Source organism: Gymnodraco acuticeps, unplaced genomic scaffold (genome assembly GCF_902827175.1).
Source record: "Gymnodraco acuticeps unplaced genomic scaffold, fGymAcu1.1, whole genome shotgun sequence".
In the NCBI taxonomy this organism is placed as follows: Eukaryota; Metazoa; Chordata; class Actinopteri; order Perciformes; family Bathydraconidae; genus Gymnodraco; species Gymnodraco acuticeps.
Window position 1 is genome coordinate 49405 of NW_022992300.1, and position 25740 is coordinate 75144.

Sequence of the window (25740 nt, forward strand, 5' to 3'; positions counted from 1 at the left end):
TCGTGTCCTTCCTGTCCCTGCAGTTGTTCGTCATCGACAACGGAGCAGACGACTGGCGCATCGCCATGACGATGGAGAGGGTTCTGCTGATCTCTCTGGAGCTGCTGGTGTCCGCGGTGCATCCCGTGCCAGGAGACTTCAAGTTTCAGTGGCGGGCGCGGCTGGCCTTCTCGTACGCGCCGTCGCAGGCCGAGGCCGACCTGGACATGGTGCTGAGCGTGCCCATGTTCCTGCGCCTCTACCTCATCGCCAGAGTCATGCTCCTGCACAGCAAACTCTTCACCGACGCCTCCTCCAGGAGTATAGGCGCCCTAAATAAGGTGAGAAGGGTTTTGTGTGTGTGTATCTGCAGTACACATTCAAAGAGTGTCTGTCAAAGCTCTGACCAGAGAGACGTAAAGGTATTAAGGTCAAGAGCGTTCTGCTCAGAATTAAATCTGTGACCACCTTGTCCCTTTCATTCTTGGCCTCTAACTCTTTAACTCTCTCAATTCCCTTCTGCCGCTTTGTCCTCCTAGTAACACGGTTTCTATTAATCTACCACTTCAAATGCCCTTCCTCGTCTTTGTCATTGTCGCACACGGAGACTTAGATGTAAGCTTTGGTGGATCTTTCATAATACAATATGAGACAGGAGCGTGAAATGAGAACAAGACACTGCGTACGCCTCAAATGGGGCATGAAAGCAAAGGAGTAGAGTGAGATTGCAATACGAGCGCAGAAAAATATGTACAAGCAATGAAATAAATGGTAGGTGCCACGTTTGTAATGACGATAAACGACAAGCGTTATTGTAAATTCAGGAAGTAGGGATGTAGCGTGTGGTGGAAGTATGCAAACTACACAGAGGAGGAGGATAGGAGATGGAGTAGATTTTGTATTGGTAATTTAGCGTTATGAGAGCGTATCTGCGATGGCACTGTTCTGCCCCTTCAGGCTGTAGTGACAGGGAGTGGAGGTGAAGCTGCAGCTCTAATATGACAACTCATTTATCAGCTGCTTAACCCTTCATGGTCTCACCCATTGCTCTCAGATCATCCATCTGCCAGTAGCTGATAACAAATGAGCCACGGATAAAAACTACTCTGAAATAGGCCAATTACTCAAAGGCACTGTATAGCTTGACCCGAGTCAGAGGGCGAGCCCTGATGATCTTGACTCCAATTACAGTGAAAATTCTCAGACTGCTGCCGCTGTCAAACGCTACTCAGAAAACTCATTAGTAAAACATCAAGTCTGTGTGAAATACACGTGGAAAACGTGTGTATTACAATGCCATTTATCAGCTCTGCTATACTGAATGTTTGAACTTGTGTGTGTCTTGCAGGTGCATTTTAATACACGGTTTGTAATGAAAACCCTCATGACTATCTGCCCCGGGACGGTGCTGCTGGTCTTCAGCATCTCTCTGTGGATCATCGCTGCCTGGACCGTGCGAGTGTGTGAGAGGTCAGTCGCTAAGCTGCTCCGTTTGGGCGTGTTGTGTTTTAAATCATGCATTAGAGTGACAGACTGTGATTGGACTAGGGATTCAACTGAGCAATACAATTCATTTGGCAGGAAATGTGATCTGGGACATGTGTGCAACATAATCCATCATTAGACTTCAGTTTATGAGGCTTTCTCACCAGTTGTACAATTCATTTGATCCAGGCGATAGAGTTGTTACTTCGTTTGTCCATTTCCTCTCATGAATCCACAACATAATTGTCTGCTGTAAGACAGCACTTTATTTTAAGCAGTATCCAAATACGTAATTTTGTTACAGCAAACTCTAATGTAATTGTAAGCCCATATAAGGACATTTATATTGGACCATTTGTCAACCATACCTTCCCCTATGACGCAGTGTAACAGGTATGAATGAATGATTGGTAACACAGTGGAAAACATGCTGTATGTTATATTAACATATATGAGCAGCATGTGAGCATGTTCTTACTGTTTATTCATGTGTACAATCATCCACAGGCCGGTTTAAAACTTTTTATGAATGTGATGCCACATGGGAAATAGCATTTTGAAAAATTATTCTATAATAGTTTACAATTTGGGGGAAAGAGCTAGATGTCAAGGGGATTACCATTACTCAGATCTGGCAAGAAAATCAAAAAGCTTATTTCCCAAAAGGTGCATTAACTTAATGTGCAGTTACTACATTTCCGTCTCTGCTGCTGGCCTTGTCATCTAATTGGATGATGATTGCTAAGGAAAGTGAGAAAGTATTTAGTGATTAAAAATTCTTCGTTAACACATTAAATACGAATAAATATACATATACATACCAAAACCTATATTTATATCATAATGACTGTTGTATTAATTATCAATCATTCATTCGTCATTTATATTTAGTAATTGATTAATATTTTCTGCTTATAAATGCAAAATAAAGGGTTGAACTGAAATATTGAAATCCCTTTAATACGTTGCAATGTATTTTAGTCATTTTTCCCGTGATATTCTGAAAGTTGTTTCTATGTACATAGGTAGACGAATATATTTTACTTAATACTAAGTATAAATTGATAAAGGGGCCCTATTATGCTTTTTGGGGGTTTCCCTTTCCTGTAGTGTGTTATAAACAAATGTGTGCATATTAATGGTCTGCACGGGCTGAAATCCAGAGGGAGTTTCTCTCCCATAAAATCCCCACTCTACCTGAAACACCTCCATCACAACAGAGCCGGCCAGCTGCCCAATCAGAGCAGACTGGGCTCTGGTTTCAGACAGAGGGTGAAAAGAGATGCTGCAGCACAGGCAGTATGAGAAAATAAATACCTTTTTGAACATTAAAGTATCTAAATATGTCAAAGTAGAGGCACTAAATAGACATTTGAACCTGAAAGTACGCGTAATAGGCCCTCTTTAACATAACACAACATGTTCAAATATAATATCTGACCGTGTCCTCTCACTCTTATTTCAAACCACTTTTGAATTGTAAATTAAATTGTCTGCTCAGATTTAAAGATTGATAATCTGATTATGTGAATGATGTTATTGATGTAACATCAAGTGGAAAGCAAGTAGTGACCATCACTTTCAATGAGTTCAAACGCTTTTGGAGATAATCAAGGAAATATGGGAAAATGTCAGTTGGTTAATAAGCTTGATTAAATGCATCATTGCCCAGCTGCTGGGAAGCTATCATTCAAGTTTAATTGGCATTTCCTCTCTTATCCAAATAAAATGATCGAAAGATAAAACATACAAAACTCAATTAAACTGCTTCAAACAGGGTGAAATCTGAGAGTTTGGAGTGTGTCACAAGGCTAGAATAGAGAAAATCTAGCTTAGAGCAAATGTTTCTCTTGTTAACAATCAGGACTACAATTAACAGGTCGTTTTTGTTGAATGGGTTTTGAGAAAACAACTTTGTTTCAGATGCACACCGGTTTAGTCGCTATGGCAACAGTGTTGTGCACAGGGCAGGAAGGATGGTGGAAAGCGATGCTGTTTATGTGTTTTTAGGTCACATGTTTGAGGTTTGACGCCCACGTTAGCAGACAGGACCAGTGGGCCAGTCGTGTTGTTTGTTTATGTATTTATATTTCACTATTGACTGACTTTATTCTTTGAACACGGACGGTGATTCTTTTTAGGTACCATGACGCTCAGGATGTGACCAGTAACTTCCTGGGAGCCATGTGGCTTATCTCCATCACCTTCTTGTCCATCGGCTATGGAGATATGGTTCCTCACACTTACTGTGGCAAAGGAGTCTGTCTCCTCACAGGGATCATGGTGAGTACATTCCCTCCCTCCCTCCCTCCCTCTTGTTCTCCCTCCCTGAGGCGCTGTCCTTGCCTCGTTCAAAGGTCAGCAGATTAGAGAGCATGCTGTCATTTTCTAGAGAAATTCTGCCATTTGTGTAATTTGGGCAATCCTCTTTGAATTAGCCTGCATCTGTGCTTGTGTGTGTGCGCTTGGGTGTGTAGGCACGCAAACAAGATCCTGTTAGGTGTGTGTGTGTGTGTGTCTTCATGCTATTGCCTGTCCTCATTGCATAATGAAGGTCCCACCTATCAGTGTGCCATGTCCTCCCACTCTCTCTCTCTCTCTCTCTCTCTCTCTCTCTCTCTCTCTCTCTCTCTCTCTCTCTCTCTCTCTGTTTATCCCTCTCTCTCCCTTTTCCTCTCTGTCCGTCTCTCCTTCCCTGAGGCCATGTGTTTATTTCGATCTCATCCATCTGTTAGTATCAGTGTTCAAGCCGCCGCCTTCTCCCTCTATTTGCATCCCTCACAGGTGTTCTTCCCTCTTGAACTTTTAATTTCTGTTTGTCTCTCCTGCTTTCTTTCTGTCTTTGTCTCCTTTCCTGTATATGTTTTAATTCACTGACCTTTTCTTCATTCTTCTTTGTAACCTTTCGTGTAAGCGAATACCAAGTTTTTAAATTGGTCAACTAATTTAATAATTTGAACATAGCCTCATATTTCTACGTGCTCTCATGTTAACACAACCTGCTCTGAATACTTTGGAAATGATTGTCATTTCAAATGAAAGAAAGCTAGATTTCTTTTTAATAGCTCCACAGCTAAATGTCAAGTAAAGTCTAATTTAATGTGCTTCTAATTACGGCGGCTTTGGCTGATTCTTAATAAGGTCAGGAAAGGAAAAAGAAAGAGCTAAAAAATGATGATGCTAATATGTTACCTGGGATTCTTCCTCTCATAGGACACGGTGTGCCACATGTTTTATATTGCCAGTGGGGAGAGTACCGTGAGTAATAGAAGACTCTGCGCAGCTAAAAAGATGAAATTCACTACACAGTGGGTGTCTGAGTTAGAGATAACGCCGTTTTTTTAAAATAAATTATGTAATTGTATAACTAATGTAACTTGTTTACTGCAGCATCCTTATGTGCCACGAAATCGCATACCTACAAAAAGATGAGAAAGACCTGGATGAGACATTTGAAATGTATTTTTTCATAATGCCACGGAGGTCACTATTGTCCTTTTTATGTTTCTAAAAACTGAGGAAATCATTGCATATAAGCTTTAACAATGCCAGCAGCAGAGATGAGCCTGTGGAGGCAATGTGCTCACACAAAAGAAGAACACTACTTAACATTTTAATAAGCACAGTGCTGCCATTAGTCAAGTTACATTAGATGTGATAATGTGACCACTATCACAGTGATGATAAGAAACACGCAGAAGAGTCTGAATTTCGTTTTTGTGTTATTGAAATAACAATATAAGCTGGTGAAACAGCATTTCTACATCAGCACATGCCTATTCTTAATGCACTTGTGCTGAGTGTATGATGTTATTTGTACTTGAAGTCAAGCAGCAACCATCATGCCTTAATATTGAAGATGTTGTATAAGAACCTTTCAAATCTGTTCATAGACTGCTGGATGAGGGTTGAAAAAAAATCAACAGAGCAATTAAAAAGACCCTCGGCATAACTCTCAAATTAAAAAGTAAATCAATATTTTCCACAGCAAAAAAGCAACCTCACTTATTGTAAATATTAGTGCCGTTTGTATACAATATGCAGAGCTGGCTTGAACACATAGATCACATTATTTTGGTGTCCATATTTCTCTCTATCTTTTTATAACATCCCCACAAAAAATGTGTCTGTCCAACTCCAGCTCCTACTTCCTATAATGTGAAGGCCATTAAATGTGCAAATAAACACACTCATACACAAAGACTCACACAAACAGACCCCCTTATTTGAAGGGTGAATCATCCAGTTTTAGAGTACAACTCTTTAATGTGAACACACTCACAAAGACAAAACAGGGGGTGGATGTAGAACGTCCCGAGCCCACTGTTACAGACTGCATCCCCCACACAACTCTAACATAGAGCTTGACATTCACTTTTAGTGTAACTCCCACACGCACTCTACTCTCCTGTCACACAAACACACTCTCGTTGCACTCTTCAGAGAGGCTTATTCTCGTTGATCATCAGAGGAGTAGTGAGGATGCAGGTAGAGGCTGAGGTTTGAGAGGAGACGTTTTTTAAAGTGGGTAAAAGGTCGAGGCCAAGGAACAGGATTTGATTTGTCTCTTTATAATAATAATTATGATTGTAATGAGTTTCTTTATAGGAAATTCTTGCCTTAGTTACTATGACAACACATGAAGGCCAACAGTGTTGGAATATACCATCGCCCGAGGCTATCTGTGGAGGTGCCAGGTGTGTGTGTGTGTGTGTGTGTGTGTGTGTGTGTGTGTGTGTGTGTGTGTGTGTGTGTTGTGTGTGTGTGTGTGTGTGTGTGTGTGTGTGTGTGTGTGTGTGTGTGTGTGTGTGTGTGTGTGTGTGTGTGTGTGTGTGTGTGTGTGTGTGTGTGTGTGTGTGTGTGTGTGTGTGTGTGTGTGTGTGCAAAGGGTGTTTGTTGTTTTAATTACAACTCATATTGTATGCTACAGTTCATGTGTGTTTTTTCCCACACCTATGTTGTTATGTCACTTATTGTAGTTATATGCAAATATAACTGTTTAATGTATTCATATATTGCTCACCAACTCAAGCACTCATCTTCATTGGTGCTTGATGTTTAAACAGACATTTATATAGAAAACATTGTATTATATAAAATATGTCTTCATATACAAAGCTATAAATGTAAAATAAATTGTACCTTGAAGTCTTAAAATGGTCTAATATCTGCATACTACAATATCTTTATGAAACGTTTATATACTGGTTACAAAATGTGTCACTGTTTGCCATTGACTAAAGCCTCTTGATATAAGCCCTCTGTAGTTCTTGAAGGGCCATCAGGTTGAAGAGAGTGTAGTTGCCATTTCAAACACATGTTTGCTTCTGCCTGTCTCTTTAGTGTTTATACTATGCACTCTAATTAAGGAAAATGTATTGTCACTTTTGGTTTGTTTTCCCCTCCTTCCTCTCTGTGTTCCTGCTGACCTGTTTGAGAAACTTCTTTCAACTGCATCAGGCTTATAGGGATGCTGTTTGTTTTTAGATGTTACACAGGAGCACAGATGGGTGATTCCTCCTTTTCTGACAGCGTAGATTGCTGCACTGTAGTTGAGGAAGCAAAGGAAACACCCGGGCGTATGAAACAAATCACAGCAGCCATCATCAGCCGTGTCACTCTGGAGATTGCACAGGGAACCCTGCTGAAATCAAATGGATGCAGGCATATACACAAACAAACTCACGCACACACACAGCCTGCCACGACAAACTAATCAGCACCCCGTTGTTTATGACCGAGGAGGACAATTTCAAACGCACACTCGCACGCACAGTTGGATAAGTGCAGGCTGCCCAGCTCTTGTACATACTGTACTGTAGAAATCCATCCAGGGGTCTTTTCTCTGAAGCACCGGCATGTATGAATTTGCTCTAAGGGTTTTCCATCTGCGCTATCATATTTTATTCATAGTTTTTGAATAAACACAAATAGAGTGGATGAGGGTATAGACGTGGGCACTAATGCCTGTTTGTGCGTTACATTTGACTGAACCCAGCCAAAGTTATTTATGGCAAACCTGTCTTATCATTCAAAAGTGTGCACGGTGAAGTCTTGGCTTCAAAATGTTGAATGCCCCCTCGCCCTCGCTCTCTAACTCACTACGTCTCCCTCCTTATCTCTTTTGCTCTCTCTGCACACACTCTCAAGCAGGAAGGAAGAGCACTCATACATTTTCATTAAACACTCTTAATCTTAATTCATTACTTATCAGGAGATGTGTGACCCCATTAACATTGCCTTCTTCTCCGTCTTTCTCTCCTCTTATTCTCTGCACACACCCTCGCCTCGTGAACCGCACCCTCTCTCCAACCCCCTGGTTTTTCTTTCCTTCTCCATTTATATTTACTCGTGGCTCTTTTTTATCTTCACCTCCTTTTTTCCTCTCTGATCCACCCCTTCAGAGGTACCTGTGAGCGCTCGACAGCCCCACTGAAAATAGTGTCTAATCTGAAAGTCAATTAAGTCTGTCTTCCTCCCCATGTTCCTGCTCCTCTTCTCCACCCAAGCATGTCTTTCTGGTTGAGGGACTGCTGTCACTCTCTCCCAAATGAATTTGCCACATGTCCCATGTGGATCGAGCTGGAATACAAACCATTTGGTGTTTCATACTTTTTTACACTTCCTGCAGGCCTCGAGCCTCCAGTGACAGGAGAAGACCCACACCATGTAATTCAGATCGACAGCATCCAATTAAATGAAATTAGGTGGTGTCAATCCTTGATGTGTTTTTTTATCTAAAAGTAAGATATTTCTTAGCTCCATATAGAGGCGATATAGAAGGGATCTCACACCAGATGGATTGGAATTGAAAATAGACTTGGCTCGCCGCTCAACATGAGGAAATGTGGATCTTGAACAGAGCTATCCCTCTTAATCCTTGCCTTGCTCACATGCACTTCTCCTTCTGTCGCACGGCTCCCATCCTCATATTTGTCCTCGTTCCCTTCAATCATCTCGACTAATTCCCCGGCCAAAAGCCACTGATTTACCAATTCCTCCTCTACTGACTGACTGAGTGCTCTCTTTTCTCCTCCATCCCCCCTCTCTCTCTCTCTCTCTCTCTCTCTCTCTCTCTCTCTCTCTCTCTCTCTCTCTCTCTCTCTCCTCTCTCTCTCTCTCTCTCTCAGGGTGCGGGCTGTACAGCTCTGGTGGTTGCCGTGGTAGCCAGGAAGCTGGAGCTCACCAAAGCCGAGAAACACGTACACAACTTCATGATGGACACGCAACTCACCAAGAGGGTAGGCTTGTGTGGTGTGAATGAGAGCTATGATTGTCAAAGAAAGCACATGTTCTCTGCACACACCATGATTGGCACTCCAACAGCACTTTTGTTATTTTGTTACAGTTATTTTGTGAAATCGTCGTATGGCACACAGCCTACTATATTTTCAGATTTGTTCTGGGCTATAAGGAGGTGGTTGAGAGCCCGGTAAAAAGGCTTGTTCTTCTCTCGCCCCTCCTTCACCCTCCAAAACTGCTTCACACCACTATCACTCTGTATTGGTGTGACAGATTGCCGTGTCATTTGAGTGAGTGAAGGCAATAAGAGGTCAACTCTTTCTCGCTCTCTGCTCTGCTCCCTCACTCTCTCCATCTTCTCATTTCCAATCTTTTTTCTCCCACTTGGCTATCCTTCCAGTATTCCCTTTCTCTCTTATTTTTCTTTCTCTGTCATCTTCTCTCATCCCTTTTTCTCGTGCCCTTTCCTTCCAATAGTCCTTGCCCCCTCCGTGCCTCCTGCCTTCCCTTCTCTGCTCCTTTTCAATTTTTCATACGGTTGAAGCCCAAGTTTTAAAAATAGCTCCGATATCAAATATGTAGGGTACATTATGGCAGCAGCGTATCTAGGATATAGTTGACTGAACAGGGCAGATTTATCAATATTTTGAATAAGTGCAGGCAAAATATTTACAGAGAAGCTGAATGGGTTCTCTGTGGAGGCTCCTCTCACCTGAACGCCTGCAGCCTCTGGGCAGAGTGTGTTTTCACAAGACGTTTAACACCTGGTTGTGGTTGTGTGTATCTGTGTGTATTTGCATTTACTTACAGTGTGGAATTCAGCTGACCTCCTGATGAAACTGTTCCCAACTTTAACCACCATTTTAAATTCATTTTAAACAGCATTGATCTTTTAAGGTGGATAGTGTTATAAAATCGTTTATGTAAGTACAAATGTAGTTCTTTTTTTAATGTAATCAATGCTATCAATTGTGGTTCAGTCCATCAACCACTTTGGTGGTGAACCGACAGAATATCTCATCAATTATTACTGGCCATGAGAGTGATGATATTTGATGTTCAGACAATTAGACCTATGACTTTGGAGATTCCTCAACATTTCTTCCACAATCATCAACTGGAAATATTTGGCCCCTCGTGTTTGGTTTAAATCTGCTCTCATGCCATTGATACAAATGGAAACGTTATACCACTCATGGTGTTTTATTTAGCCAGTAACCAGTACAACTGGTTGGTTGGAGTTGTGTTATTGTGTATTGGTTGGTGTGACTGGAAATATTGGCAAGATCAGCAGACTCTGATTTAACATTTTTATTTTTGTATTTCTATTATTATTATAGATCTTTATTGAACAAGGACCATGCATAACAATACATTAAATGACATTTATACATAAGAACATATGTGAATATATCTTAAATCAAATATGTATTCATTTTATCAAATTAGCTACCTCTTTTCCACATGCCCCGGGCAAATGTCTATTGCTCATGAAGTCTTTCATATTTAAAATGGAAAATAATGTTATGTATCTCTCTTTACGTCATTGCATTGATATTTATTGCATAAATATAGATCAAACTGATGGAGATCACCCCGTAGATAAAGACCATACATTTTAAAGTGTATGTCCTCCTCAATCAAGTAAAGTACTATATTGTAACAAAGCCAGTAATCATGTTGTGGAGGCGCCAAACAGCAGTTCTATTCAACACAATGCAGCATGCTGCTTGATGACATTTCCTTCAAAGGGTCTTTGGTTTATGTGGTGGTAATCGTCTTCTGCCCTCTATTACTGAGAGAGCAATGATTGAAGCTGTTGTATGCTCATTGATTTACATGGCTGGGGCCATTCTCTGCCATATCGTCGTAACAAGAGAATACAATCACTCAAGGCTTCATAATGAATAATGCAACGATCGACTTTACATCCTGCTGTCATCGTATGTACACACACACACACACACACACAAAAGCACACCCACTGTTTTGTACTTGGGTGAAATGGTGTTTCCTTCCCTTTGAAGGATTACCAAGAATGTCAATTAAATGTCAATCAGTGTAGCTTATTACCAGTGGCCGCCTGTTGTTTGTAATATCTGTGTTTAATTGACAAGACTGAAATCTTGTGTGGTGCAGAAGACCTTACAGCCTTATCAAGGAAGATGATGTGCTTTGAAAACATTGATCAAAGTTCAATGCACAGGGTTCATTTTAATGCAGTGATCAATTATTACAATTAATTTATTTTTGTATTACATAACAGTAAACTTTGCCGCCATGTCATTTGTACAAACTGTAAAGTCCACTGAGACAAATGTAACATTTGTGATATTGGGCTATATAAATAAACATTGATTGATTGATTGATTGATTGAGTGATGTCGACAATGTGAGTGAGGTTGTAGGCACTCATGTTTTATGTCTGGACTTGTTGTCTTGATGCAGAGTGTTAAAGCGCCTTCACAGGCTTCCGCTCTGGTTGCAGCGGTGTACAGTGGCTCCACAGTATTGGTTCATTCAGAGCACTGCTGAAAGTCCATCTGGTCAGAACATCGCTCTAACGTTCACCGAGCACTCTCAACACGGAGAAACAGGACACACTTACTGTAGGTGCTACGCCAGTTAAGTGGTGTGTCCTTCTTTTTTTCAAGGCACTTTTGAATGCCATTCATTGAAGCAATGGGCCGTGACCGTGTAAATATGGCTGTTTCTGAAGTCACTATTTCTGTTTCAAGCTTCTTCTTCTTCTTTTTTTAAGTCTCGGTTAAAGAAATTGTATTAATTTCTGTAAATTTGCACTCAAAAAGTGTCTTCAGCCTTCACTCTGGACGATTGGTTAAATCAGAGCACTTTTAGAAGTCCCTGCGGCATATTCAGAGCTTCACCCTTTCTGAATAGTGCACTTTGGGCTCCGGCCAAGAAGGAGGTGCTGCAGCGTCTTCCAATGTTTACACCACTAGCCAAATGAGAGCAATCTAACCCCCAAAGATTTCTACTAAGCTATCTTTCACTCCACTTAGTAAAAATAACTCCTCTTCCCACAGCCTTTTAACACATATGCAAAGCCAGATGAATCATTATTAGTGTGGATGTATTGTGACACTCAGTAAATGCATTTACACGTCCCCCTTCTTTAAACCAGATGAACATGAGCGTCCTCTAGCTTTAAATGCAGCCCTGTCTAGATCTGACCTCATTCAGGAGACAAAAATACACATATATAACCAGTGGAAGCTAATTGTAATTTCAATTTCACTGATTTGTTTGTGTTGTGTTTGTGTGCATTTGTGGAGCATGTTTGCGCGTGAGTCTTACTGGGTAGAGGAAGGTCAAAGCAGATAGGGCCACGGGTCGCAGGTGAGGTGGGAGGTTGTTTCCAAGGTAATTAGTTTGTTTGTTTATGTTTTCTGCTCTCCTAGAGAACACCATTGAATCTCTAGCACCACAGCACCTAATTACTAATTACATACATACCGCAGGTCATCAAGGCTCTCCTGGGTTGAAGGGGTCAGGCGCCTCGGCTTTTCCCCTGATGTTTGTCTAGAACTAGATAAATACTTGGGATTTTATGAGAGATCTTCAGAATTGGTTGGGCAGGAGCTGTGTCACTTTGTGTCTGCAGCAAATGTCTTTGTCAATTCTCCGGCCGTAACTTCAAATAAATCTTCAGTGTCTGCCAATCAAGTTCCAGCTCTCCTGTCTTCCATCACAACAGCAAATGAATGGAAAACAATCCAGGATGTTCTTTCCTTTTCAGTATAAGTAACAATGGAAGAGACCAGTTCTAATTTCGATATATCTTTGTGGTATCTTCATTGTTGGGCCCATTTGTATTAGAGAAAGAAAAATGTGATTATTATTATTTTCAGTGTTTGTGTCTGTGATGACATTCCTAAAATATTTCTATTTGTACTGATTGATTTATACTCCACAATATGTCATCGACCATCCAACATGCTGAGATGTAGGAACCCCTTGTTTCAACATATTTTTCAACATATTTCTCTTGTACCTGCCATAAGGTGTGCCACGTAGGAGGCAACCACAACAGATCTTTGACCCAAACCAGCCATATGGCGCCAACATGCAGGCCCAAGAACACACCATATGCTCCGCATATAGCTGCTGCTGCCGTCGTTTGGTTTCTTGTGGAGTATTCTTAGCGGCTTACATGTTTCTGTAAATGGAGTGGCCTCAGTTTCTACTATTACTCCCAGGAGGAGGGAGAAAGAGAATTAAAGAGGGCAGTGGGGAGAATTAACCATATAATCAAATCTAGGCAATATTATCGGTGCCTGTCATTTGCATGCAGAGCAGTCTGCAGGTTTTAAATGAAGGGTGAGGCTTTAGCATCATCTAATTAAATGGCCTGAAGCAGTGCAACAACATGCTGGACAGGTGTTTGAAGTGTGTGTGAACACTTCCACAGTGGGCCGGCCGGAGCGATACACAATGTCATTATTCATCATATTTCACTGCAATGATTAATGAGCTGATAAATAGGATTTGACATATCAATTTACCTATTGACCTGTAGATATGAGGAGTGTTAAATGTGCTCTTCAGTAACCACGCACAAGATAACTAAAGATAAGACATAATGCAGGTACATTTAATTTTTACTGAAAAAAATACAAATCTACCATAAAGAAATTAGAAGATGATGTTGATGTATATAGCCTTGGGCCCACTACCAAGATGATGCCTCTTCTGGATCTTTGCAGCTCTGTCAGGGTCTGTTGTTGCTACATGGATGGGAGCGCTGTAATCCTATTGATACACTGTGAGACGAGGCTCAGAGGGAGGAACATGGGATAGCCGGCTTTAAATCATACAGCAGGCCTAGATTTACATTCAAATCACATTGGTCATGGCCTGTGAACTGAACATACATTATCTTTAAATTAGTGGGGTTTATTAACATGAATTGCCAATCTTATATGTAAACAAGCCGTTATAAGATAGTGATTGTTTTGACTTTCATCAAAAGTGATAGGTGACCCGATCTCCTAATGGGTTTTTGTATATTTCCCAGAATATGTTGGATTAGCTGGTTTCGGTTTGACTTCCTCCGTCATTGAAAACACATCTGCAAGACAGGGCCTCCTACTCTCTTCATCTGTGGCCAATAGGGGTGTAACGGTACACGTACCCGTACCGAAATTATTCGGTACGGGCCCTTCGGTTCGGTACAGGTGTGTACCGAAGTGTACCGAACGAATATAACGTTAAACGTAAAAAATTGAGAACGTGAACAACTTGTTGGAAGTAATCTCAGGTGCTGCGTCGCAGCATTCAGAGTAATTTGCTCACATTGGGTTCAACGCGTCATAGAGTGAGCAAGTCATTTCATTGGATGAGAGGCATACGATGAGAGCTGGTCACAGGGATGCGTTCAAATGTAGTCAGTAATTTGAGGAACTGTCGAAAATTAATGGCGAACGCAGATAAAGTTGAGCTCGAAAATCCTCCAGCATCATTGAAGTCTCCGGTTTGGGAACATTTTGGTTTCGCAGTTACGAACAAGGATGAAGGACAAAGACAGGTGGACCGAACCAAAGCTGTTTGTCGGCATTGTTCAACTAACATTGGTTACGCGGCTGGCAATACATCAAACTTGCACACTCTTGAAAAGGCATCACCCGAACTTGAATATCACCGGTACCAAAAGAAAAAAGACTGAAGTGCAAACCCAACTCCCGCTAGCATGTAAGCCTCCACCACTCGCAGAGAGTTCAGACCGAGCCAAAGCTATTACAAACGCCAAATATCCTTACGGCCCGTCTACACTACAGGCGTCGAAAAAGCTTGAAGCTGGGCGTGTCTGACGGCCCGTCTACACTACAGGCGTCGAAAAAGCTTGAAGCTGGGCGTGTCTGAGGCTTGGCGCTTTCTCGCGCCCAAGGCGACCAACAACCAATCAGGAATCTCCCGCCCGCCCCCAGCATACAAAGCAAAAAAAAGCCCGGTTCTTCTACACTATTGCCAAAATGGATGCCGGTTTTGTAGCAACGGTAGCGTTGGTTTATGCAATGTCTCGCAGGAGGCCACGTATAGTGCGTCGCTGTTGGGTACATACAATACTCAGAAAACAGTTGTTATGCTAAACCACATTGCCCTTCACTGGATGTATAATGAGCTGCACTAAACTACATTTTAGCATTTAAAATACCTAGCCATTCTTTTGCAGTTATTTTGGTAAAGTAACTAAAAAGTAGTAGTGTAACTCATTACATTTCAGAGACAGTAATATTGTAATGTAACTTATTACTTTCAAAAGACAGTAATATGTAATATATTACATTTTGGAAGTAACTTGCCCAACACTGGTCGCAGCATTCAGAGTAATTTGCTCACATTGGGTTCAACGCGTCATAGAGCGAGCAAGTCATTTCATTGGACGAGAGGCATACTAGAGAGCTGGTCACAGTGATGCGTTCAAATTTAGTCAGTAATTTGAGGAAATGGCGAACGCAGATAAAGTTGAGCTAGAAAATCCTCCAGCATCATTGAAGTCTCCGGTTTGGGAACATTTTGGTTTCACAGTTACGTACAAGGATGACAGACAAAGACAGGTGGACCGAACCAAAGCTGTTTGTCCGCATTGTTCAACTAACATTGGTTACGCGGCTGGCAATACATCAAACTTGCACACTCATTTCAAAAGGCATCACCCGAACTTGAATATCACCGGTACCAAAAGAAAAAAGACTGAAGTGCAAACCCAACTCCCACTAGCATTTAATCCTCCACCACTCGCAGAAAGATCAGACCGAGCCAAAGCTATTACAAACGCCAAGTATCCTTATGTTGCCATGTTAGCAAAGCGCTACCTGGCTGTATCTGCTACCTCTGTCCCTAGAGAGAGGGTGTTCTCCACAGCAGGAGACATTGGTAGTGCCAGCAGATCTGCCCTTTCGACAAGTTAATTTTTCTTTAAAAAAACATGAAAATACAATGACAAGCAAGTCATAATGTCAAGCTGGCTGCTTAGGTGCTAGTACAGTACAGTTCAAATACAGATTATTTCAGTTCATCGAAAAGCTGCACCTTAATGTTTATTTTATTATATTTTGTATTTATTTGAGTGAATATTCACAGTTTAATAATAATTAAAAACCCAAAACTAATAGTTTATGTTTTGTGAGTACTAATAGCCTACAGTAAAGTTCAAATACAGATTATTTCAGTTCATCGAAATGCTGCACCTTAATGTTTATTTTATTATATTTTGTATTTATTTGAGTGAATACATTATTCACAGTTTAATAATAATAAAAAAAAAATATATATATATGTTTTGTTTTGTGAAAACAAATTCTGCTGTACCGAAAACGTACCGAACCGAACCGTGACCAAAAAACCGAGGTACGTACCGAACCGAAATGTTTGTGAACCGTTACACCCCTAGTGGCCAATAGTGTGTTTGTATAGATGTGTTTATGTGTAGGCGTGTATGTGTGCGAGCAGTCCTTGACTGCGGTGGATAGGGGCTGATTAGCCAAGCTGCCGGGGTCTTTTGTGCTCCTCGGACGGGTGTATAATTGTTCTTTGTTCAGTGCTCGGCATCCCTTTGAAGTCTCTCATTCATGTTATGTCCTTACAGATTCCCTCTCCCTTCTCAATGGTATCCACCCGCGTTATAATTTTTTCTGGGTGTCAGAACCCCTGTGTTTTAATAACATAGCAACGTACAGAGATGTTCAGAATGTGAACATTACAACAGATACGGATACAAATGTATGTTACTGAATCCTTATTCTAGTCCAAATTGATCTGAAGCCTAAACATTTAAACAAGTCTTTTATTAAATCACATCAATCTTACATTAAGATGGTCCGTATAACCTTATAATAATAATAATAATCTTGTTATTATTTCTGATGGCTGTTAGGCTTGACCATGAGTGAGCATCATTACGTAGGCTATTTCTCTATTATGTCTCTACTGCAGGGATGGGGATTGCCTTTGACAGCTCGTTTAAGAGCAGCAACTCATTATGCCATTGTTTCTTTCAGTTGCTGTCATAATTAAATGGAAGATCACTGGTTTTAATGTGCATCGACACTGTAGTGCATTACTTCTAACCAGCTGAGATGATGCAGCCCATTTTAGTTAGTCTAACATATTATGTGGTGTATAGACAGACCGAGAGGGGAGAGAAGTGTGTGAGGGGGAGACTCCTGTTGGTTCTCATTGCCTAAACTCCCAAAGGAGAGAGCTGTTTATGCGTGCATGAAAAGCATTAGCAAGGAAGCCAGTGTGTAAACAGAGAGAAGGAGGGCAGATTAATGCGATTAATCGCATGATTGTCCATAGTTAATCGCGATTAATCGCACATTTTTTATCTGTTCTAGATGGATATTTTTCAAGTTTTTAATACTCTTATCAACATATTCAATTCAACCTGGAACCTCTCTCATACAATACAAAGTGTGGTGTGGGTGTGTGTGTGTGTGTGTGTGTGTGTGTGTGTGTGTGTGTGTGTGTGTGTGTGTTGTGTGTGTGTGTGTGTGTGTGTGTGTGTGTGTGTGTGTGTGTGTGTGATGGATCGTTGGAGCTATGTGCAGCTCAAGGCATATATGCTCGAACGGGAGCTGCCTGGACGCTGCAATCATGTTGCGCACACTATCAGTGCTGAGTCGTGTGCTGACTTTTCGTACAATGTCCCACTGTCTGGCTTCCTGCATAAAGTCAAGTGCTCGGCGCAGTTGTCGGTGAAATGTCGCTCCTGTTTTCATTGAAACAGCTCCTTATATCCGTTAGCGCAGCTAGCTAGCACTAGATGCTAACAACAACAACAACACGTAAGGTGTGCCTCGTTCGCGCCACACATACACACACCCTCCCGGTCCTCCCGATGGCCAGTAGTGCCTGCCGGTGAGCGTGGAAGTGTGGTCTGCCGCAAGCGGACGGCAGGAGCGGGGCTGTCAGCATCAGCTTGTAGATGGTATTTTAAACTCGATGCGCTCTGAAACTACGGGGCGGCCGAGGACAAAAAATACACATGCGTTAATCGCGTTAAAATAATTAGTGGCGTTAATAATTTTTTTGCGTTAACTTGACAGCCCTAGTAATAATATTATTTAATATTTCACAGGCAGACAATGGAGAATACAGTGGGCTCTGTTCTCCTGTACAATAGCTACAAACCTGTTTGAAGGAGAAAGGTTTGGTTCCCAGGTTTGCTTAGCCACTGGGCTACCTGTTGCCTGCTTCTGTTGCCAAGGGCTACCTGTTACTAACAATGTGTGTGTCTGTGTGTTTATTGTCTGCGAGCAGATAAAGAATGCAGCGGCCAACGTGCTGAGGGAAACCTGGCTCATCTACAAATCTACCAAGCTGATGAAGAAGATCGACCACTCCAGAGTCCGCAAACATCAGCGGAAGTTCCTCCAGGCCATACATCAGTAAGAGCACACATTACATCCACCACACACACACACACACTCACACACATGCGCACACACACATCTGTGCTGCTCAGCTGATGACGCCTTTGAAATCATCTGTACTTTTTATCCACCCACAAGTTGAATGAATGAATCCCTTCACACACACAAACACACACACACACACACACACACACACATACACACGCACACACACACAAACACATGCACACACACACACATACAATGAATCATCATCTACTAAAGGTCAGGTTCATTCTAGGCAGGTATAGTTGTGGATAATCAATGCATTGTGTACGATTCGAAACACTCTTATCGTCATATCATCGCTACTTAGAGATGTTGTTATAGAAACAAATTTATGCAGCAGAACTTAATTGTGCGTTGTAATTCTTCCTTAGTGTAGTTGTTTTTCTGAAAGGCCACAAGGGTAGTTGTCTTGTTAAAGGTTGTTTTCCTCAAAGCTTTTTGTTTATCCTCTGTCTAGCATCACAATTAGGCATCCCTTTGCTCTTTTGATCTTCAATAGTTCAGCCTAGACCTGAGAACATATAACAAGTTCCTTCAAAAGCCAGAGTCAAAAGACTCTTTTAATTGTGACAAGAAAGTCCAATCCTGTGAATTCTAAATATGAATCTGATTCTGTGAACACAGTAACAAAGTGATTTAAGGAAAGAAGTTCATGCTGAGGTGCAGCCTCATAAAATCCCTCTGCACTTCATTATAATTGAGGAAGCCGGAGGGGATATTTTATGAAAACAAAGATTAGACCCTCAGTTCCCTTATTATTTTATTGTGTTTTGAGAGTTGGCCAAGTGTTATTTTTAATTGTACTGAAGAAATTTGATTTATTTTTATTTTATCTAATTTTATGCTATTGTTATATTCCCATAGGCTTTATTTTCTGTTCGCTTCCTCTAGAGCTTAAAGGGACCGTTCACCCCAAAAAAATGTCCCTCTTAGCTGTAATGCTATTCATCAATTTAGTTTCGTAAATAAATGTTGTTCCTTATTTATTTTGGGGGCTCTGAGCAACACTACTCAAATTGAAAATAGCAGGTAAGAGAAAGAATATGGGTTTTTTGATTTGTACTGTCTCTTTAATGTCTTCGTCTTATTCCAACATAACATGTATGCAGACTTTCCCCTGCTTACAACATGACAGTGTTTCAGAGCACACTGTGTTTGTACATTTGAATTCAGCGACACACTGCAGGTAGAAATGAGGCTGAATTAGGCAAGGTGACCGCTTGTTGTCTGGACCCGGAGGGATTAGCTCTCTGGACCGACCACTGTGTACCTACTGGGTTTCAAACTTGTGTGTGTGTATTTAATATGTGTGTATCTGTTTGCAGATTACGCAGTGTGAAAATGGAGCAGAGGAAACTCAGTGATCAGGCCAACACACTAGTGGACCTCTCAAAGGTGAGTCACACACACACACACACACACACACACACACACACACACACACACACACACACACACACACACACACACACATCTGTGGACATCCACTTCACAGACACATAACAATTGAACGAGGGCTAGTAACCTATACCAAACATACACCTGCCTCCCCCCCAATAAACAATATTTGGATACATTCCTCCGTTTCGATGATGACCTGCTCATTTCCATGGCTTTGCGTCTCTTAGCAACCGAAACAAGTGTTAAAACAGAAATGACTGAGTGAGAGAGCGAGTAGGAAATGAGAAAAGGGAGGGGGGTGCTCGTGTGTGTGTGTGTGTGTGTGTGTGTGTGTGTGTGTGTGTGTGTGTGTGTGTGTGTGTGTGTGTGTGTGTGTGTGTGTGTGTGTGTGTGTGTGTGTGTGTGTGTGTGTGGAGAGAGAGAGGGAAAGAAGGTCGGGCGTGTGTGTGTGTGTGTGTGTGTGTGTGTGTGTGTGTGTGTGTGTGTGTGTGTGTGTGTGTGTGTGTGTGTGTGGAGAGAGAGAGGGAAAGAAGGTCGAGCGTGTGTGTGTGTGTGTGTGTGTGTGTGTGTGCGTGTGTGTGTGGAGAGAGAGAGAGGGAAAGAAGGTCGAGCGTGTGTGTGTGTGTGTGTGTGTGTGTGTGTGTGTGTGTGTGTGTGTGTGTGTGTGTGTGTGTGTGTGTGTGTGTGTGTGTGTGTGTGTGTGTGTGTGTGTGTGTGTGTGTGTGTGTGAGGGGAGAGAGATAGGGAATAAAGAGGGAATTGTGTCTTCCTAAGGAATAATGCCTTTAGCACAAAATATCTTTGGCCAATTGTGCATTTACCATGGTTACGGAGGCCATGATGTGCAAGGCAGGGACACTCTGTCGCCACGCTTTCATTCCCTGTTTCCTCTCTTACTTCACAATGTTAGAAGGTTCAAGGTTCTTTATTTGTCATACGAACATAGCTACAGAGTAGTTATGTCGATGAAAATCTTAGATCACAGGCTTCTCCAACAGTGCAACACAATAATACAGAAAAACAGAAAAATAAAGTGCAAGTAAATATTAAAAAGTAAAAAGTACGCCCACATGGAGACTTTCCTCGAGCCTCTCCTTCAGCCCAGCTTCTACTCCCTCTTGGAAATGTTTTACTCAATCCTCCCGAGGCCCAGGCTTGTCCTCTTTTCTATTTGACTTCACTCTCTAAACCCCCTTTGCTGTCTCTTCTCATTCGGTCCAGATTGTTTTCTTTAAACAAGCTTTAATAAAATAGCCCTCGTAATACCCCTGTTTACATATTAGAAATCTGTCTTCAAAGTACTCTGTGCTCACTGAGTCGTCTCTGCTCTCCTCTCACAGATGCAGAGCGTCATGTATGAGCTCATGTCGGAGCTCAACGACCGCAGTGAGGACTTGGAGCGCCAGATGCTGTCCCTGGAGTCGCGGGTGGAGCAGCTCACCGCCGGCTTCAACACCCTGCCGGCCCACCTCTCGGCCACCCTCAGCGCTCAGCATGCCGCCCTGGTGCATTTGCTTCGAGAGAGGGATTCAAGGGACTGGAGAGGCGGAGGTGGTGGAGCAGGTGCCGTTGTCCCGCTGTCCCCAGCTGTGTCTGTAACTGCTGCTCCACCTTCACCAGTACGGGTTTCGCCTCCAGCACCGCCCCCATACCAAGTCCCCACTTTGGCCTTGGAGTCCCCTCTGACACCCCCACCTCACAGCCCCGAGGGGAGCCTGGAGGCGAGTCCCAACACCAACACCTGCACTTCTAGCTGCTGAGACAGCTCTGAGGACCAGGAGAGGATTTACCTGGAGAGAAAACTGGGAGAGAGTAGGGGGGAGGCTGTGCTAGTCCGCTTACTTCAGATTAAAAGGAGAGGAACATGGAGGGAGGAGGAGAGAAATTGGAGGTGATCCTCTGAAACCAACGCTCCATGAAGGAGGGATGAAGACAGAACTATGAGAAGAAATAATGGGATTAAGATGGAGAGTCAGGATGAATGATGAGACATCTTAGGGACTTTGGGGCGCTTTCCTTGAAGGAGGAAGGAGAAGAAAAATGGAGATAAAATGGAGACGCTAAAAGGTGTGAGGGGGAGGAAGGATGTCAAGAGGGTGAGAAATGGAGGAAGAGAGGATGTGGAAGGGGAAGGAGAGGGGAGGAGAAATAAGAAGAAGAATTATATGAACTCCAAGCTCCTAAATGGAATCCACTCCAATTACTGAAAAGGGCCTTTATTCTCTCTCTATCTCTGTCTTTTTCTCTCTCTCTCTCTTTCCTCCCCCCTCCCAATATCTCTCTCCCTTCATCAGGAATTAATGACCATGACTTTTTATCCTTATGATGTATTTTCTATCTGAATGCTAATTGTGTGTTAACGAGCATCCCTTTAACAGAAGGTTCGATCAATACGACCGTGATATTAAAAATAAAATAGTGGCATGTACCGCACACACACACACACACAGGCACACACTTGTGCACAACTTATATCTGCGCATTATCCACAGGAAACATGTGAACACAGCACAAACATAAAAACACAATCTTTAACAAAGCTGGCCCTTTATACTATTGCACAAAGAAATGTTGTGCTGTTGCCAACAGGATGATATTAAAGCCTATACTGCCAAACACTCAACGCACTGTCAATCTCCACAGAGCACTGCCAAGTAATGTAGACACACTGTAAAAAAAATTCATCCAAATGACTTGTCTTGAGTGGGTGTGAGCTAATGCAGTAGTTTAGACTTACATTGCATAGTTGTGACATTTTAACTACTCAGATGGGAGAATCATAAACATTCACTGAACCACACAAATCACAGATGAGGTTGAAATAAGTAGGTATGACTATGAGTCACCATAATGTCTGCTTGTGACAAGAAGACATTCACAGATCATAAAATAACCGAACACAACTACAGCAGGACTTTATTACTGCATTTATTGAATTACACATTAAGCTGAACTGATTTTACATGTGCTTGTAGGTTTATTGTTCTTAACTAACACTTTTAAGGGTTTGTTTCGTTTTATATCTGTGAACATTTCTTATGAGCTCCAGAAAATTGATAATTTATAGTTGAATTAAGTGCATTAATATAGGGATGTTTTTTGGAGGAAAAAGTAGATTGTAACACAAACATTTATTAAACTGTCTTTTCAATCTGGTTCATTAGTTTTGAAGAAAAAATAACTATACAAAACCGAGCTTTGCACAAACATAATGCTCCATGTTTGGTGATTGTTTTTGCAGACAGGTGAACTAAAATCAAAACTTTATTATTCATCAATAATGAATTATCTGTTTTTTGTCTGATGTCAGTGGAGTCAGATTGACTGAGATGCTGTATTTATTATTTGTCTTTCATTCTTTAGATATATTTATGCTTAGAATGACTAATCTTTAGATTTTTACATTAGAGATTTAATTAAAAATTGTTAAGCTATGTGATTAGAAGTTGATGTGATACATATTTTTCACAGTGTACGGTTGTGTGTAACACCCTTCATGAAGGGAAGAAGAAGAAATGTCTTACTACCATTCTTTCTTCAGGCTCGCTGCCCCAAAACGACACACTGTTATCATGAATGTATTCTATGTAAAGAAATACACTCAAAACACTCGCTTGCTCGATCACTTAAACTGCCGTGCAGACACAGGAACAGACACCAACACGCACGCACACACAGATATACACACACCTCGACAACCAAAGTGCTCTCTCTTAAATGGACTTCAATAAGAGGCAGGGAACGCTGCTGTCACTGGGGACAAAAGATAGCAGGAGGCGTTGCAGATATCTAGACAATATTCCTGAGGGAATAACTGAAAATCTGGGCATGGACTTGTTAAAGTGCTGTACATGGACTGCTCTTCACTGCTTTAAAACAGATCAAGGTGGACTATGGATAAACACAAGGGAACACAAATAAACCTTACAAAGGATAAATGGCCATGAAGGAACAGCTGTATGAAATTAAAAAACATAAAAAGAAAGAATTATTATGGTGTGAAGGGAAAAGAGACAAGCCTACTCTTCATTGGAAACAATATGAAACTGTCTTATGGCGACATGCTGTGGCCGGAATACTGAATTACATACGCTTGGAATATTGTATAGTATGCTGTTAACGAAATCTAGCTTTGTATTGCTTAGTCCTTTTCTACCATTATGATTACACGCAGTTATAGCTGATATATAATATTACTAAACTATAGTATTCTTCTCATTCGTAATGACAATTCTGATATGTACAACAATACGTTAAATAATTATGAACAAGGAAAGTGCCCTTTAAGGTTGAAATTATTTTGTAATTTTTATTTTATCAGAGAGAATTAATAAAGTATATATCTATAACATTACAGCTTCCATGTTTTCTGTGTCGCTGTTTTTTGTTAGTTCTTCCTTTTTTTATTTTGGATGCTACGGGACTCAGTGATTATTTAGAAAAATAAAGCAACCCATCTTCACATCTAAAACAAAGGACGACCCGCAACAAATTCATTTTAAAGTTGCTACAGGCTATTTGACTTATTTTGTAAAACAAACATATTCTTATAGCCTACTTCACTGAAAGGTTGTTTTGACCAACGAATTTCTGAAGTATGCTAATTCTGTTTCAGATGCTCGTCCTCTCAGCGATATTTGGAGATAACCCCACGGAAAGTTGGCTTATATCCAAGTAGGTTGTGTTTTTTTTAATAAGATTTGAATAAGTTACGTTTTATTTTGTAAACTGTTTTACTGTCACACCAGTGACGGCTGGTGATAAAAAAAATTGGGTGGGGCGCAAAAAAAAAAAGATCTACAACACCCCTGTAATGTCGAAGGAAATTGATTGTGATTCATGGACGCTCCGGTTGTAAGCTCGTCCTCGATCACTTGCCTGCTGATGAATTTTTAAATCGGGTCGGTCCGGACCAAGCTCCTCTATTATCTTTTTTTCTTCCAGTGGACGCCTTGTGAAAGGGTGTTTTTGTAAAGAAAAAACTGAATTTTCTGCGGCCGCACTTGAATTTGCCATGACATTATCATCCAGAAACCTAATGGCGAGTGTGAACATAAAAGACAGCGTCATGGCCCAATCACATCAGGTCAAAGATCATGAAAACAATACAGATTTGCTGCCAATAAAAGTGGGAGGGTCTGGGGGGCGCAGAGAGCTGCGCCCCGTGGGAAAATCTGAAGCCGCCAATCAGCGAGCAGCTTTTGGTCACCTGCTTACCAAAAGTTTAACGACTTCCATTCGCTCTCATTTGGCCGGCGTCCCTCAACCAGGAAGTATGTATTCTACGGAGCCCCCTAGGGGACATGGAGAAGAAGAAAAAAATTTTAAATAAAATGTTTTGCGAGATATCGCAAAACCTTTGCGAGATCTCGCAATACTTTTGCGAGATCTCGCAAAACCCCGTTGCAGTTTGTAGACGGTCCCAAAGCACTCCTCTCCCTCCTTCAGCTGCGGATTGTGACCAATTCTTGATGTTTAGCTCGGATGACGGCGCGTATCGAACTGTTCTGATAAAAACGACTCTGTAGCTCGTTGTCTACCTTGCTATGATTGTAAAGTCATGTTGTTTGTATTTTTACAACGTTATGTTCATGAGTTATTGATCCGCGAAATTCGAAACTGTCAATAACTCAGCTCAGAGGAACGTGCATGTCCCCTCGCTCTGAGTGTTTTCTTGAGGTGTCTTCACTTATGTGAAACCCTTTATATATACAGTCTATGTGTGAAACCCGTGCTATTGCCAAGCACTGATGTTATATCTTTATATTTAAGGCCAAGCTCAAAGTAAAATCGATGAACCACTCCATTGTTGTGGTGTCTGTGTTGCCGTAGCAGCCGAACTGACCAGGAAGTACTAAATGAAAAGTATTGCGAGATCTCGCAAAGGGGTTTTGCAGCAAAGGTTTTGCGATATCTCGCAAAGGTTTTGCGATATCTCGCAAAACATTTTTTTTTTTTTCTGTTCAAATTATTTATTTTTTTCTTCTCCATGTCCCCTAGGGGGCTCCATAGTATTCACACAAAAATACCCAAAATGCAAAAAACATTAATAGCTAAGGTAAAGTATGATAGGCTACTACATGAAGTAGCATTTTGTAAATGTGAGCAGGTGTTTGAGTGCTTTACTCTTTGTTTTCAAAGTAGATTCCTTGATTTAGTGTGTCAGTAATACTCACATGTTGCCTAC

The 25740-nt window shown here is 41.4% G+C and overlaps 1 protein-coding gene across 1 annotated transcript in view; it reads left to right on the forward strand.

The window, feature by feature from the left end:
* kcnn3 (potassium intermediate/small conductance calcium-activated channel, subfamily N, member 3) overlaps positions 1-23904 on the forward strand; it is a 45166-nt gene extending 21262 nt beyond the window's left edge. Inside the window, exons 4-10 of the mRNA XM_034208060.1 lie at positions 24-320; positions 1328-1449; positions 3606-3747; positions 8595-8705; positions 17992-18119; positions 19478-19547; positions 20894-23904. Of these exons, the coding sequence (XP_034063951.1) occupies positions 24-320; positions 1328-1449; positions 3606-3747; positions 8595-8705; positions 17992-18119; positions 19478-19547; positions 20894-21313 (1290 nt within the window). The 3' untranslated portion in view covers positions 21314-23904. The remainder of the gene's footprint in view (positions 1-23; positions 321-1327; positions 1450-3605; positions 3748-8594; positions 8706-17991; positions 18120-19477; positions 19548-20893) is intronic.
* Positions 23905-25740: the final 1836 nt, after the last annotated feature.